Genomic DNA, 17,972 nt, shown 5'->3' with positions numbered 1-17,972 from the left:
AGGTCTCCAGGTCAGGTTTTGAGCTTTTCCTGGTCTCGGTTAGTTTCTAATTGGACTGAGCTCCGGTTCATTCTGAGCTTTCTCAGTCTGAATATACTCTGTGCTCAGAGAGGACCAACTGGACCAAATGGCAAATGTAGACGGTCATTATAGGATGTACACAAATTAGCAAAGCGACAATAAGACTCATTGAAATGTGTTTCATGAATGCAGGCTAATTAAAACATCTTTTAATGTAATACACATTTATTCTCACACTGTTTTCTCAACAATCTATGTGTCATAAACACTTATTGGCGTACCGTCTTAGCCGTCGACTCCTCAGTAACCATCTTGCACCTCCACCGTACCAATTAAAAGGTTTTGAACCTGACATTGATACAGATGTTTAAAATTGGTCACAAAATATAAACCCTGACATCCATGGACAAGTCAGAATTCAGTGACATATATGCATTTGGACTGTGGGAGGAAGTCAGAGCAGCTGATATACTTCAGCCCCAGGGAGGGTATGCAAAATAATCCAGCCAAGACACAGTTTTTATGATTTTGAATAGCGAAACAGAATCATGTGTAAAAAATTGTAAGAAATGTTGATCATTTTAGATTAATTGTGCTGCCTCTTTTTAGAGCATGGTATGTTTTTGTTACAAATTTAAATTCAAACTGTTGTTGTTTGACTGTATGAGGAGAAACAGTGTTGACTGGAAATGGCTGGCAGAAACTCACTGAAAGTAGATGTTGCAGTTGATGGTAAAATCTTACCATCTTCAGCTTTTATGAATTTGGGTTTTAAAACATATAACAAAGCTTAAAATCTTCTTGGGTCTTTACCATTCACAGTCTATAACACGTGTCAAAGTCAAGGCCCGTGACCGGATCCGGTGTAGGTAGCAGATGTGCTTGGCCTGTCAGATCGGCTCGGGGCTTGCGCATAGATGACGTGTAAGATTGTGATTGGTCCGGACGATTAGACCACTGTCACGTGACACGGGGAATTACACAGACACTTCCGCCATAACAATGCACGGATTCTTCCTGAGTAAAAAACCGAGGAGGTCCGAACAAATGCGTTAAGAATCACAAAGGAGAAGGAATATTTGCAATCAGCCGCAAAAACCTTGACAACAAAATAATCCGATGGAGATTAATCATCACAGGATAATGATCGTTATTTTAATAGAGAGAAATCAGGCTGGGAAGCATGAAGTTTGAGGTAAAGTGGGTGCTAGCGAGTAGCTTGCTAGCTTGTTGTTGGTCGCACATTAAAAAAAAGAAAATAATTATTCTCACGTATTTTTTCTAAATACATCCTGCCAATGTTGAACTTCTTTCTGGTCGCACGGACCGGATGAAGTCCCGCTAGATAGAATATGCAGCTCACATTCTGCTCCGTTACACAAACACTGAGGAGAGCAGACGTTAGTGAAGGAGCTGTCAATGAAAAATAATAAATAATAGCCCGAGCAGATCTCAACACTTTTTCTTTTCTTTTTTAAAAAAGAAACTTTATTGTAAACATCATTTTCAGTACAGAAAAACAGCAAATTAGCCAACTCGTTTGTTACAGTTGTGTGACGTCATCACTAGTCGCAAGCCCCCGAGCCGATCTGACAGGCCGAGCACATCTGCTACCTACACCGGCCCTCCGAGTAATTCTATCCGGCCTTGCCAGATCATTTTATTTTATTGTTATTAATGGCCCGTTGTTATCTTACTAACATTTTTTAAGCGATTTTGGAGTTAAGCTAATATTTCAGCTACATGCTAGCTGTTTTGACTAATTTAGACTTTTCTCTGTTTTCTAGGCTAATTTGAAGCTTAGCTATTTTTTTAGTTATGTGCTAGCTGTTTTGCCTAACCTAAGTTTTTTTTAAGTTATTTTTGGCTAATTTGGCACTAAGCTAATATTTTTAGCTGGCTATCAGCTTCAGCGCTTTCAGCCATTAGCTTCAGTGATTTCAGCTATCATCTTTAGCAGCCAGCTAACAGCATTCACACTAGCATTATCGCAGGTAACGCTGTATATCTAGTTCATAACTATGCTAAAAGTTACTGTATTAAAAATTTTAAAATGTAGTTTTAGATTGTTCAGTAAATGTTTATCCTGTTCAGCCCGCAACCTAAGTTGTGTTTTGGATTTTGGCACTTGTGTGATTGAGCCTTGTCTATAAGAACTGGTCAGAATGTTTCCTCCTCCCTGGCATTCAAAACAGGAAGTCCCTGAAAGGTCCCAGAAAGCCAAAACCCCATAGACTTCTATAGAGAGATAAACATCTATTACTCAGTCTTTCTATTTGTCACAATAACCATTCTTGCTCTGATACATTTTTTTACATCTTGCTAAATCAAAAATTTCTTTCATGATATTTTTTTCTTTATTGCAAGTTATTCAAGTTATAAACTGACCAATCAGATGCCTCAATAAAAGCATGCGGTGCCCGCTGGTCCCCAACTCAAACTTTTGAAACATTTGATAAACAGATTCTCCTGAGCCTGCTCTCAGTGGAAGGGGTGTGGCTTTCCAACAAACTCACTCCTGATTAGTGAGAGTAAATGCCATTGCCAATCACTGCTTACTAATGCCTTCTGGTTCCAACATAGCAGCGCCCATATCACAGAAAAATGACAACTGAATTGACTTCATTTGGTTGGAACTGTAGGTAAGATACTTTCTATGGGTGACGGCAGAGGGGCTTTGTCCATCTCTTTATACTGTCAATGGTCTTTACTCAGCCTGAGGAGACAAATACATCTCTCTGTCTGCTATCTTCATGTTAACACATGCACATCTGTTCAAACCCTGGCATTCATTATTGAGGATTTTAAAATAGGTCTAAGTAAAAGGAAAATAGAATACATGAAAAAAACAATTGTTTAAATTAGGGCTGTCATATTTGTCGCGTTAAAAACGCATTAATCTGACGTGTGCTTGACGCCGACAATTTTTTTGACGCATTAATCGTGGATTTTCTCATACGTGCCTTTCCATACCGCGTGGGCGTCCCGCCCTTTAACTCACCGGCTGCTCTCACTAGATCACGGGCGGGTCTCCAACCACCGAGCTGCGAGCTAAAATCCGGCCAGCGCTAGGACCTGGAGAGCTCCTGCACCCTAACCCGGCTCCGGTTCGTGTCCAGTACCACGTCCGGACAGCAAGCTCACCGGGGGACGTTTTAAATGTTCTGGAGGTTTAAGCGTGATCCAGCCCCAGCATAGCGGTCTGTCTGCCGGCATATTCATGGCGTGAGCTCCGCTGGACACGTCGCTGCATCGAGCTGCAGCCAGAGAACGCGGCGGCAGTAACAGACTGTCAAACTATCCACAGTGTATCCCGCTTTTCTCAGTCTTTAATGTTTTAAAAAACAAAAGTTCATTGGAAATGATAAATCTCTATTTCATTTATTACTGTAGTTCAGCAGAGGAGGAAAAGATTTGGTCCTGACAAAAAATGAACATGAAAGTGTTATGGAAATTTTATTTTTGATGTTTTTTATTTTATTTTACTGGACGTTGATTGAAGTTTTGAATTTAAAATGCCCTTCACTTGGACTTGGGCTTTTGTTAGGCCTTTTATGTTACAGTCTTTTATTGTTAAGAAAGTTTGTCTCAATACAATGTTACAAAATAAAGTATTTCTGATGAAAACTATTAATTTTGCCATTCTTGTTTTCATAATTAATGAAGAACTGTTGAATTTTTAAACTGTTATACTGTTAAATTCCACATTTTTTCCTTAAAAAAAGGCCACATATCAAATTGCGATTAATCATGAGTTAACTCAGGACGATGCAATTAATCGCGATTAAAAATTTTAATTGCCTGACAGCTCTAGTTTAAATAGAAGAGAACAAAAAATGCAATTCCCACTCCTAAGCTACGTTCACACAGAGTGGCCACTTCCAACGAAAAGTCTATGCAAATGTGCATTTTGAGGCCTCCATGTTAAAAACCCTTGTGAAGCTATGCAAGTTTCTACAACCGTTTTCAGGCTCTACAAACAAAACACGTGTTGTAAGTTAAACCAGGTCAACTATGACCAACCAGAGACTCAGGACACTGTGCTAGTAAACAACCGAAAGAGAAAAAGAAGAAGTGTGAATACCATGAGCTATTCAAGCGTTCGTGATTTCAGGTTTAGCCTGGTGTGTAAGTAGCTTCACGTGCACGTTTTCTCATTTGGTTTTATCACCAGGCAGTAGATCGTTAGATTGATGACACTGACCATCGCTGTTCCCTCAAACATCTTAATACATCCATTAATCACTTAATTTAAAGAAATTTTAAAAAAGCCACTCGGGGGTTTAAAAAACACAATTCTCTAAAGTAATTTAAAGGAGCTCATTGGGAAATTAAAGGGAACAAGCTGAGGGATATGTTTTCAAGGAGCTGTGTAATCAGGTCTTGAGCTATGTAATAACCCTGAATGATGAACAGCCTCCCTCCCTTTTACTGGAATGTCTATATTAGAAATCTTCTTGAAACATTACATTTACTTAAACACTTTCCATTTTATATTTTACAGATTAAAGCTATTCAATAAATCAGTAAAACCACTGGTGTGGCCATGTGGTTTTCCTATTAAAGATTCAGTTTGATTCTGTATTCATTAATAAAAGACAAACCTCGATATCTCTCTGCTTTTGCCTGGTGATATTCCACCATATATGAGTTTGGTATTGAGCTACGAATATCTGATGGAGGAAGCGGCAGCAGCTTTCAATAAAGTCTGCTTTTCTTTGTGTGTGTGCATTCATAAATGCATGAGTTTGCTAGCATGGACTGCCCAGTGTTGTCAACAGGGACACTGGTTGGTTAATAAATATTATAGGTCAACATGTTTTGATGAAGGAGTCTTAGACTGGAGCACAAACAACATCCCTTTTTCAAGGATAAATTTCCAGACTGGGCTGGATGAGATACTGTTCCTCTTTTCCCTATAAAAATATGTCAATTCCCCTCAGACGAACTGGCATTTATGTGAAAAAGACAGAATACGGGCCCTGGTTTAGTGGGAATAAAATATGTTGGAGGTAATTAGCGCTATCACATCACAGAACACAGTTCTGCATGTATTAGCCTGTGCACATGCCACTGTGGGTTCTCATGTACCTCCCCCAGCCTGTGCAGCCACACATTCATGCCTGACAGGCGTTTCCACTGCCGGGACTCTCTTATCACATTCAACACTCTGGCGAATCCAGCAGCCTTCCACTCATCATGCAATTCTCTCAAGGAATTGGATTCCTTTCACACCTCTAATGGCTACAGGAACAGGAACATTTGCTTTTTAATTATGTGCCCAATTCAAGGGTTCCTTTGGAATTCCCTTTGCTTTGAGCCCTCTCATCACATTAAATGATGGCCAATTCCTGAACAGAGTGCTGAACTGTAGGAGCAAACAGAAAACAGACTGGAGGTCTCCCCTTCTGTGCAGGGCAGGGGTGGGAAAGTGCAGTGCTGCAGAGCTCTGCTATACTGTTTTGTAGTCTCAACCCTGGATCTCTCAGAATGTCTCTGATTGTGTGCCAGAACAGTCATTTACTGCACTGTCTCATAAAATCTGTTAGCCTGGTCTCAAAGAAGCAGTTTGGACATCATTTGCTGGCTTGGACTGAGAATACAGACAGCACCGCTTTCTACTGCTCTCCCAAGAGTCTGGCATTGTGTTTCAGATTTTGAAGGGCCTCAGATGGTCAGGGATTGGCAGGCCTTCCTCTTTATTCATGTCATTTTGCTGCATCTCGAACAGAGTGTCTAGAGGATGACACTTGCTGAGCTCCTGCTGCCTCAGCATGTGGTGTCTGCTTGGGAAGGATTGTGGCTCCAATTGAAGCTTCTGGATAGGTCTTTGTCCTAGTTTTTTTTTTTTTTTTTTCGTGGGCTGAGATGAATCTCATACTGTGGGATCGGATGGCGTCTGTCATTGGCAAGCAGCAGGATAGCCGCTGAATAGGCTCAGAAGCATGACAGATTTACAGAGAAAGCATTGCAGCTCTTGCCATTTCTCACATATTCATGAAGTGACTTCTGTGAGACATCTTTCCCTGCCAAAAATATTAATGCTTAGCTCTTAACTGCCGTCGTACGAGTTTTTGTTCATGTTGCAGTCTTAAACTATGATTGTGCTGTGTTTTACAGCTGAAGCCTGGGCACGACAACTGCAAGGACAGTGACAGCGAGAGCGTCAGTGAAGAGTTCAAGACTTCTGTTCGATGCAGCTCCAGAGAGAGACTGACAGATGTGAGTACATTAACCAACATGACTTACATGACATACTATCACTTTCAATGCAAAGTGTTGAGCAAGCGGGTGTAAAAAAGGCCAATGGTTATTAATTGCAAAGCTCTTTTCTACTTTGCTTTAAGCCCCAAGAGCTTTGCAGTCACAGTCCCAATCACCCACACACAAACATCACATATTGATGGTGACAATGGTGCCTTAAAGGGTAACCAAACCCTAAATCAACTTGTTTTGTCTGTTGACCTCTATAAATGAGGCTTGAGAAGTCTTGTCTGTTGGTCATTGCCACATTTTTGCAAAATTAAAATAAACTTGTTTAATTCTTGAAAATATAATCAAAAACTGTCTGTGTTCTACAGGTTGAATCGAGGTATTACAGTTGAATTTTGTGATTGGTCAAACCATGTAAGTTTCAGAAGTCTCACGTCATGATCTGCAGCTCCAGTAATGATAACAGTCCTGTTCCCAAGCCCCGCCCCTCTGGCTGGGTTTTTTACATTTTGGCTGTGGGTGGAGTCAGCCTCCAACTTCCCTGTTTGGTGACCCTTTAAGGCAAGTTTTTATGAGGGCTGTCAGATGTGTTGCGTTAATTACGTGTTAATCTGACATGTGCTTGACGCCGACAATTTTTTTGACGGATTAATCGCGGATTTTCCTCATACGTGCCTTTTCTCATCGCCCTCTAACTCACCGGCTGCTCTCACTAGATCACGGGCGGGTCTCCAACCACCGAGCTGCTAAATGGCGTATACTTGTATAGCACTTTCTACCCTCCTTCGAGGGCCCAAAGCGCTTCACAGTCACAGACCCATTCACCCATTCACACATTCACACACTGGTGGTGGCTCTGCTGCTGAACACTGGCGCCAACCTCCCACCAGAGGCAATTCGGGGTTAGGTGTCTTGCCCAAGGACACTTCGACACATGCTAGCTAGAACCGGCCCGGCGCCAGGACGCGGAGAGCTCCTGCACCCCAACCCGGCTCCGGTTCGCGTCCAGTACCACGTTTTTTATTTTATTTTACTGAACGTTGATTGAAGTTTAGAATTTAAAATGCCCTTCACTTGCACTTGGGCTTTTGTTAGGCATTTTATGTTACAGCCTTTTATTGTTAAGAAAGTTTATCTCAATACAATGTTACAAAATAAAGTATTTCTGATGAAAACTATTAATTTTGTCATTCTTGTTTTCATAATTAATGTAGAACTGCTAAATTCCACGAAGCTTACATTTTTTTCCTTAAAAAAAGGCCACATATTAATTTGCATTAATCGTGAGTTAACTATGGATAATGTGATTAATCGCGAATAAAACTTTTAATCGCCTGACAGCTCTAGTTTATATTGAGCGTGATCTGCATGTCAGAGGCGACTAGTTCTAATGTTAGGCGATATACAAACAGATTCAGAGGATTTCCGGGGGATGGGCGTGGGTGGTTTGAGTCTCGGGCATGGCGCATTTCGAGCAATGTTTTCAGAATTCAAATATCTGAACGTTGGTAAAGAAGACATGTCATGCCAACCAATCAGCATCTCTTTTTTAATAAACTTTAATAAACATTCTTTCAATTTACAAATGCTCATGATCACATTCAGTTGTGCAAGTTTTTTTATTAAAGGTAGCAGAAAACACTACAAGTGCAGAGCAACTGGCGCAAAAACATTAAACATTAACAAACCAGGGAGTTTTAATGTATGTGTAAACTCAAAAAAGTAAAAAAATACGCATTTCTTTTAAAATATTGAATGTTCTTAAAGCCTTCAGATTTTGCATGTGTTCTATTGTTTTATAATTTACGGCTGAGATAATATAACATTAAAATAGGGTTGTGAATTTGACCATTTGTGAACATGAAATTTCCCAAAAATAATAAATATTTGAATAACAACTATTAAATTCTTGGATAAACCATATGAATCAAAACACAACATGACATCAAAAATATTCATTCTTATCTTAACATTCAGTTTTGTTATTATAAAGTCTTCAAGATTGCACCAACATTTTCTGGTATAAAAACAGGAAAGGAATTAATAAAAAATTGTCTCTACTCAAGTGACAAAAAAAACACAAGAATTGTCTATGTTAATTTAAAATCTCCATCAATCAGGACCTCAGCTTTGGCCAATAACGTGTTTATGATGTAATCAGTGGGTGGAGTCTAAAGGAAACATGGAGGAGAATCCGGTTGTTTTTATCCCAAACTTTATTATGTTTTTCTTATCTGTATGGCAACATTAATAAAAAAGTTACTCCAATTTTATTCTTATTTTACATTTTTCCTCCCTGGACGTATGCAGGCCAGCAATGGTCAAAAGGAATCGCAGAGAGACAGAAATACAACAGAAAGAGGCGTCATTCAGACGCAGCTCCTGCAGTAAATGGTGAACATCACTGTACTGAGAGGAGAGTCTCTGAATGATCTCATGAACCCAGATATGGAGACGGGATTACTGTGATCAACCTGATCTCTCAACCTCATCTGTGTCTTCCATGCATTGTAAATGAGATGTACAGATAAACACTGAAAGCTGAAAACTTTTGATAGTAGCTCCTCCCACATACGGTGGGAGCATTAAGTTATAAATACATTTTTGGACAAGCATCGAGCAATAAAAATCGCATTCGGTGTGGTTGGAGTGTAACACTGGCACCTAGCTCAATCACCAGGAGCCATGTAAGGTTTTGTGTCTTGCCCAAGGACACTTCAACACATGGGTGGGAAAGGCGGGAATCAAACCGTCTTCCTCTGCGTCATGGCGGCCTGCAGTATTTTGAATGCATTTGAGACTCCAGTAGACATGAGTGCATCAGGCAGTGTTCAGATTTAATGGTCTTTTACCAAAGACAGATCTCATTGAAGAGGTCATCAACCAAACCAGCCACCTAGGTAAAGTGTTATTTGTGTTTGTGTTATGACACATTCAATGAAATACTAAGTTTGTTTTTTTTCAATTCACCTCACATTGAATCTTTGATTTAATGTCCCATCATGATGATTTGTATCAAAAACAGATGTCTGACACTAAAAACCTCATGTCAAGGCCTGCATAGATGGTATAAAACATTCATTTATCGCTATAATTTTGATCTGAAGCATATTTACACAATCTTAGCGTCAAGAGAAGCAGATTTTTTTTAATTTGCTGAGAGAGAATTTGAAACAGCTGTGAGCAGCTGGTTGGCACTAGGCACTACAGGACAAACATTGTTTGGGTAGAGACATTCACACCAGTGGCCCTCTGGAGGTCATTCTGTAGGGCACGAGCAGTGCTCAGCCTGTTCCTCCTTGCACAAAGGAGCAGGTATGGGTCCTGCTGAGGGGTTGAGTACCTTCTACGGCCCTGTCCAGCTCTCCCAGAATAACCACCAGTCTCCTTAATCTCCTCCATGTTCTGGAGATTGTGCTGGGAGACACATTAAACCTTCTTGCTGCAGCACGTGTGGATGTGCCATCCTGGAGAAGTTGGACAACCTGTTCAACTTCTGTAGGGTTAAGGAATCTCCTCATACTGCCAGTAGAGATAATTATCAAGCCAAAATCAGCACGAGTGGAAAACCAGCCAAAAAAGATCAAGAGGGAGAAACTTGAAATGACCTCCACATGTAACACCAGTCCTGTTTGAGGGTTTTCTAATTGTTGCCACTGAAGTGCACCTGTTGTTAATTCATGAACACCAATACAGCTGAAATTGATTAACGAGGCCCTCAGCTGATTAACCAACCAGAAAATTATCAGACAGGTTTAATTCAATTCATGCCAGGCCCAATAAAAAAGTGTTCCTTTAACTTTTGTGAGCAGTGTATTATAAACAGGTAGCTAATACACAGTTGTTTCAATCTGGTATTATATTTGGAAAATATCTTATTTGGGTCAGGAATTGATTAAAAAAATTAGCTAATTAATTACAAATCTGGAAAAAATTAATTGCAATAATAAAAAAAATGTTATAATAATTGCCAGCCACTTATTATCTGAAAGTAATCACAACTGAAATCGCACACAAAATTGTACATTTAAAACATTTATTTTAAACCTTTGGAACCTAGGGTCTAAAACTCAGTTTTTGTCAGCTTTTAAATTTGCCTCTGTTCCGTCAGGGAAAATGGGATAATTTGCTGACAACAAAACTTAAATCAGGTCTGATACACACAGCTAGGTATATTAGGCTTTCTACTGCTCCCCTGTACCTGGTAACATCATCTAGTGCTTAATCATCAATGTAATCCGATTTCTGTTTACATGGTGTGGTTCTTGACTTACAATCATGCATGTTAAACCTCCCTAAGATTTTTTCAGCATATCTTTCCTGTGACATGGATACACAATCATCTTTCTCGTCAAAATCCATTCCAAGAAAATGTCTTAGTTTACCCAAGTTTTTCATTTTGAACTTTGCTGTAAGCATGTCCATCACAACATTCAGTACATGTCCATCACTTGCTGCAATGATTACATCATCTACCCAGGTTATCAAGATAACCTTGTCATGAGTTTCCTCTGAATGTGATCGGCTTGGTTTTGTACAAACTCATTTTGAATCAAATAATCATGAAACACTTTGTTCCAGTTTCTACCAGATTGTTTTAAACCATACAGTGATTTTTTTCAGTTTGCAAACCAACTTTTCATTTGACTAAGACTGGACTTCGTATCCTTCTGGTTGTTCTATGTGAATCTCACAATCTAGTGGTGCATTCAGGTACGCTGTCTTTACATCCATTTGATGCAGGATCAGGTTCTCCTGAACAGCTTTTTGCATCAACACTCTAACACTAGTCAGATTAGCCGTAGGGGAAAATGTCTCCTCGTAGTCAATCCCCATCTTTTGACTGTACCCTTTTGCCACATATCAAGCCTTATATTGCTCTGTTCCGTCAACATTGTTTTTGATGGTATACACCCATCACCCCCCTCCCCCACTTCTTTTCTGCCTTCAGGCAGTTTTACTAAACTGAATGTCTGATTCTCCATTAATGACTCCATTTCTTCATCCATTGCTTTGACCCATTTTCTAGATTTATCAGAGCTAACAGCTTCTCTGAATGAAACCGGTATGTTACATGTGATTTTGTAGCAGTAATCAATGTCATGTCTGTCATCAGTTTCATCTCCAATCAGGGTCTTAGTCATTGTACAGTCAGTGTACCTGTCTGGCTCCCTCCTTTCTCTGGTTGGATAACGCTGAGGTTCTGACTCGTACTTCACTTCCACTGGATTTACTGGGGAAGAAGAAACTTCTGACTGTTCACGTTCATGAGGTCGTTCCTCCATTTTAACACGGAGATCTGGACTTTTCAGCTTGTATTCTATACAGTCATCCACAGGTGTCAGTAGGGTCTGGGTCTGTTGCTCTGCACATGTTTTAGACAAAAATGTCACCAGTCTATGTTTCTGTACTTTGTTTGCATCAGGTAAATAAACAATGTAAGCTGGACTGTTTTTGTCATAACCAAGAAAAATCCCCTTTTCACTCCTCGGGTCAAGTTTTCTTTTGTCTTGTTTGTACACAAAACACTCTGCACCAAATTTCTGCATCCTGGACAGGTTGGGTCGTCTACCTGTCAAAGCTTCAATTGGTGTCATCTTTAATCATTTGTTGAAACACCTATTTCGGATTACAGCAGCAGTCTGGACTGCGTACGTCCACAGCTGTTTGGGTAGACTACTTTCAATCAGCATGCAACGAGCCATATCAAAAAGTGTGCACCAGTTTCGCTCAACAGTGCCATTTTAGTGTGGCGAGTAAGGTGCTGACGTTTCATGTCGGATGCGATGTTTACGCAGAAGGTTGTGGAAAGCTCCTCCAGTAAACTTAGTGCCGTTATCGGATCTGACACATTTCAGGAGCCCGTGGGGTGCAATGTCAGCTGAAAACTTCTCTGTAGCTTTAAAAGTGTCATTTTTACCTTTTATAAAATACACAATAATTGTACTGGAAAAGTCATCAGTGAATGAAAACGTCTTGAAAACGGCTTGAAAACATTCATCAAAGCGTCTGAACTTTCGGAGATTGGTGATGATATGCGAAGTTGCTCTGCAGTCGACCATCAAGGCCCTCGGGTTGACGCCCGTTCCTTCACTCACTTAGAAAGAAAACTCTTTATCCTGGCTTTCCGTCTCACCGCAGGCTTTGCCTGCGTCGTCCCGCTCTCTGCACTGTCTGCGTCTGCAGGTGTGAAATGTGAAATGTTTCAGGTAAACCATTGCTACCAGCAGGCCATCACTCGGAGATTCACCGGTGTTTCTTAAGGCCGTGATTGCAGTTTCAGCTCGGATTATGTATTCCGTCACTTTTTCATTCTCTGTCTTTTTGAGTGACGTCAGTTCAGTATAATGTCACAACGGCATGGCATGGAACCTGGACAACTGAGTTATAAGCACCGCAAGAAAGTTCTCCATTTCACCGATGATTACATTCTAACAAAGTACACCAAAAATTCAGGCTAAAGTGACAGATTCCTTTGGGCCACGCACCGATGATAGAAGAACATCACAGAGCTCACAGCTCCATGATGTGGTCGTTCTTATGTAGCTTCAGCTTTCAGGCAGCCCCAAAAACATGAATTTCTCTCCTAAGAGCACTGCCGTCTATTTTACATTTTTCCTGGAATTTAGTTTTTTTTTAGCTTTTTCTTTTTTCTCATACATTTTTTTTATTGTGTTTGTGAAAACTAATAAAACATATTTTTCGGGAGAAGTTTGACCCAGATGGATTTCAGGTTGGCTTGACTAGAATCTACACAGGTGGGGGCGTGTCTGTCCACTCTGAACTGCTCAGAACCTCTGAATTTATACCGGTCTGTGATTACATATACAGTAGGTGACAAATGGAAAAGCTTGTTAGCATAGCGTTGTAGCATCATACTAATGCTACATTGCAGTCACCAAATCAAAGCCTATTATTGAACTATCTGTTGCTACTATAAGTCTGGGTTTGTCCTCCAGTTCCAACTGGATCCTGTCAAAATTCTCCAAATGTACGGTTGTGTTATCAGCCAAAGCGAAACGCTACTTGGAGGTGGTAAGCAGAAGTGACCGCGGGCGTGGGGAGGTGTCTCACATGAGGACGGTAAAGGAGAAGAGGACAAAACAAATTCACCAAAAGGAGGGCTAATAAACATAACTAATTAGATGCAAACATTTACTCGCCATGTGGTGACTAACCCTCTAACTTTTACTCGCCAAAGAGGATGAAATGCTCACAACTGGCAGGTGTTCATTTCAAACCCTTCAAAATAAAAGTCCATTGCGATAGACTTATATTTCTATAGAGAAAAAGTTCTATCGCGATATAAAGTGTTATTGTTTTATTGTCCAACCTTATTCAAAGATAAAACATACTAATGTGATATATTTTAATTCAGCTTCGAGCTGTATGTGTTTGCTATAACGAAAAATTGTTACAAAAAACGAGTTCCTCCTAGCTGCATGGTGGCGCAGTGGTTAGCGCTCTTGCCTCACAGCGAGAAGGCCCCGGTTCGACTCCCGGCTGGGACCTTTCTGTGTGGAGTTTGCATGTTCTCCCCGTGCATGCGTGGGTTTTCACCGGGGACTCCGGCTTCCTCCCACCGTCCAAAAACATGCTTCATAGGTTCATTGGTGACTCTAAATTGTCTCTAGGTGTGAATGTGAGAGTGAATGTGTGTGTGATTGAGGCCCTGAGACAGACTGGCGACCTGTCCAGGGTGAACCCCGCCTTCGCCCTTCAGTAGCCGGGTTAGGCTCCGGCACCCCCGCGACCCCGAAAAGGACAAAGCGGTCAGGAAAATGAATGGATGAGTTCCTCCTAAATTTTTTGGGAGGTTCCTGAAAATATTTTCTAACTTTGCTGCACTGCTTGACTGTGCCAAGGATATTCTTAACACTAGAAGTCCCAGGCTTTTTTTGACCTCCTTGAACCAAGGGGAAGCTAACTGGCTACTCTCCTGGCTAACATTTGCATCATTGTATGTGTAAATGTGGTCATTACCTGAGGAATTAGAAGGGGAGGGGTGGGGGTTGTTGGTGGGATTGTTCTGTTGTGTGGGGGAGGAAGGTTTGCCAACAAACTGTGTTGAGGATCGGTTGCAGAGAAAACTTTTTCTTGTGAGGGCCACAGAACTGCTTTTTTCTCTGATGGGGAGTCGGTTTATTGGCCAACAAAAAAGTGAAACAATCACAGCCTAAACGTAAACATTTAAGGTTTTTTTCCAGAAAGCCACACATAACACAATTTTAATTATTAATTTCTGTAATCTTCACAGAAAAAATAAAATTAAAACATTAAACAAATAAATAGTCTATCCTTTCCTGTTGTAGTTCAGACTGGAGAAGGGTGGGATAAAAAGTCACACTCTGTGGGTCTCGATCAACCGGACTGAAAGAAAAATAAATAAATAAATATGCCTCTGAACGTGTTTGGAGGCCGGCCTGTGTCTAGGTACCACATGCTCGGCCTGCTAGATCGGCTCTGGGGCTTGCGCCTTGATGACGTGTAATAATCACAAAAGGTGGCGCAATATTTACAATCAACTGCAAAAACCTTGACAACAAAACAATTCAGTCGAGGCGAATCATCACAGGATCTTCTTTTCCTTTTGGCTTTTCCCTTCTGGTGTCGCCACAGCGAATCAGTTTCCTCCATCTAAGACTTTAGCATCCTAACACCAGCCACCTTCATGTAAAGGTGAATCATCACAGGATAATGATCGTTAATTTAATACAGAAAAATCAGGCTGCAAACGTGAAGTTTGTGCTAAAGTGGGTGCTCGGGAGTAGCATGCTAGCTTGTTGTTGGTCGCACATTTAAAAAAAAATGTAAAAAATAAAGTGGTTATTTATTTTTTTCACAATACATCCTTGCAGTGTTGAACTTCTTTTTGGTCGCACAAAGAGGAGAGCAGCCATTAGTGAAAGAGCTGTCAATGCAAAATAATAAATAATAAGCCGACCAGGTCTCAACACTTTTTTCTTTTTTTCATAATAAACATTGTTATAAACATCAGTTTTAGTACAGAAAAACGGTGCAAAATAGCTAAGTCGTTGTCTAAGTTACAGTAGTGTGACTTCATCACTAGTCACAAGCCCCCGAGCCGATCTTGCAGGCCGAGCACATGTGGTACCTACACCGGATCTGGTCCGTGGGCCCAAGTTTTTGGGGACCCCTGATGTAGCCTAGCAAGCACATGATTTGACTGAACATTTCTCCCATTATCATGTCAGGTCTCGCACAGTTGTAAACAATGGATGTAAATTCGTACACTTATAGACATGCTCTATTGCATGCAGCCGGCTTTCAAATCAACATTGGCCAGTTGTTGTGTTCTATGGCAGCACTAAATGCACAGGTGTTGTATCAAGCATTAACACTGGAGAGAACACTGGACTTCCTGGTTGAGCTTGCAAGAGAGTTGGCTAACAGTCATGTGTGTGCGAAGACAGAACAAAATGAACAATTCCTTCTGTAACCTTCCCCAGTTAGCCCTGGAAGAAGAGCCATCAGGTCAAACATAGAACAAGAATTATCATGCTATTGTGCAATGTGTTGACTGCAACAGATTCACATGTTGCAAATGCAGAAAGGAGATGTCGGCATTGCCAGGATAGTAAGTGATTGCCAGAATAAACTTGACCACTTTTTATTATTATTTTCAAGTAGGTGTAATAACCTTTTTTTTGTACCATCAAAATAAAGAAACCCATGTCTGTTGATCTCTCCCTAAGATGGCAACATGAAAACAAGTTTTGCTAAGGGGTTCAGCATGGCCCCACCTTTGGTGGAGTTTGCATAACAAAAGCCTCAATTCACACCTGATTTAGGATATTGGCTAAAAGCCTTAAAGCCAACTGGCTGCCGTGCGGGTTTTATAGGTAGAAAAGCCAAATGGCTGCTCTGTGGGACTTCTAGTGTTAAAAGGTGTCAGTCAAAAAGCACTAGTTTCTTCTGCAAAGACACAAACACACACATACTGTGTGTCTCATTGCCAGCACCACAACTCCCACAAAAGGCAGCGTTTGTGTCTACATTCTTTTATGGAGATGCTGAAGGCTAGCACTGACTGACAAAAGAAAGAGCGGCTGCATGTCCTTTCACCCTCTGACATATTGGGAGATGTAAAGCGAGAAAGCTCCAGGGACCTGGCTGCCAGACACCCATCTCTGCTCTTTGATTTGTGTGGAGAATCTACAGCGAAGCGATCAGATATCTGGCCATAATTAAAGTTGTCAGTCGGAGAGCAAGCGAGTCTTTGAGAAAGACATGGCTGAACAAGTGAAGCAAAACTGATTCTGCATGTAGCTTTATAATGCTTGACTGGGCATGAAATGAAATAAGTAATTTGATGTTGACAACAGGAATTGAAATGATGCTTGCTGATTTGTGTCAGACTGCACTGCTGTGACAATGTGGCAGGATACCACAGTTGTTACATAAACAACACATGCTTTAAACACTCACTGATGGGCAAAGCACCAAAATATGAATCATTTTGTTGTCATGATCTGCTGTACTACAGGACAACATTCCTCAACACTTCTTCACACTCAAGTGTACAAAATTCCTGAAGTCTTTAGAGGAAGTTTCCATTAAAGTCAGGAACTTAAGTCAGTTTCTTCATACATGGAATGTCATTTGCATTAATAATACTGTTTCAAGATCAAGTATGAGTTTGCTGGATGTAAAACTTTAAATTGTGTAATGCATTTTTTAAGTTTCATGTCAAAGTTTCATTTTTTACTTTGTTTTACTTCCCAAAATCATTTGATGAGTATTGTCCTATTAAAACATCTTCATTTTCTATTTAGAATAATTCAAGAATGTGAACTGTGTTCTATCCATAGACAGTACATAGAGAAAACTGGACTGACCATCTTCTCCCCCTCGCGTTCCAAACAGGAAGTACCTGCTGGTCCCAGAAAGCCAAACTCCCATAGACTTTTATTGAAAAATAAACAGCTAATACTTAGTCATTCTATTGGTCAGAAAAGCCATTCTTGCTGTGTGTGGTACCTCTTTTTAACATGCTCTAGCAAAAGGAAAGTTTTTTTTTCATTATATACTTCTTTATTGAAACTTATTCAAGTTATAAACTGACCAATCAGATGAGAGCATGTGGTTCCTGCTGGCCCCACCTCACTTGACAGATTCTCAGACCAATCACTGCTCACTCACGTTGCTTGGTCCCAAAATTGCAAAATCCGACGTTATCCGTACTGCAGAAAAATGCCGACTGGATCGATTTAATTTAGTTGGAATCCAAGGTAAGTCATATTTTATCGGTGATGTCACAGCCTTGTTTTGTCCATCTCCATTTACGTCAAGGGTTCTATCGCAGGGGTTCTCGCAATAGACGAAATCCAGACTCAAAACCCACCTTTTTGAATCTGCCTTTGCACTTTGACCCAATACTCAATATTATCTTGATTTTATTGTGTCTATTTTACTGTAAAGCAGGGGTCTCAAACTCAATTTATCCGGGGGCCCCGGGAGGCAGAGTCTGGGTGAGGCTGGGCCGCATCAGGATTTCCCCAAGAAAATCGCTGATAAAACATTCCAATGTTCTCAAATATCTTTATTTATAACAAAACAATGAATTAAATAATTACATTTAAAAGATGAATTAAAAAAATCAATCATTAATAAATAAAATAACAACAATGACCAAACAGCAGAAACAGACGACTGAAGAAACCACATATTGACCGACTACAGCAGTGTTTCTGAAGTGGTGGGGCGCGCCCCCCTGG

The 17,972-nt window shown here is 40.5% G+C and overlaps 1 protein-coding gene across 9 annotated transcripts in view; it reads left to right on the top strand.

Annotated features, from left to right (window-relative positions):
• Positions 1–17,972, top strand: part of auts2a (activator of transcription and developmental regulator AUTS2 a) — a 495,300-nt gene that overhangs the window by 217,941 nt on the left and 259,387 nt on the right. For all 9 annotated transcript variants that reach the window (XM_024266750.2, XM_024266748.2, XM_024266749.2 and 6 more), the window contains one exon: positions 6,142–6,243. In XM_024266750.2, the coding sequence (XP_024122518.1) occupies positions 6,142–6,243 (102 nt within the window). The remainder of the gene's footprint in view (positions 1–6,141; positions 6,244–17,972) is intronic.

This window comes from Oryzias melastigma, linkage group LG14 (genome assembly GCF_002922805.2).
Source record: "Oryzias melastigma strain HK-1 linkage group LG14, ASM292280v2, whole genome shotgun sequence".
Taxonomy (NCBI): Eukaryota; Metazoa; Chordata; class Actinopteri; order Beloniformes; family Adrianichthyidae; genus Oryzias; species Oryzias melastigma.
This window is presented reverse-complemented; position numbering and strand designations above follow the sequence as displayed.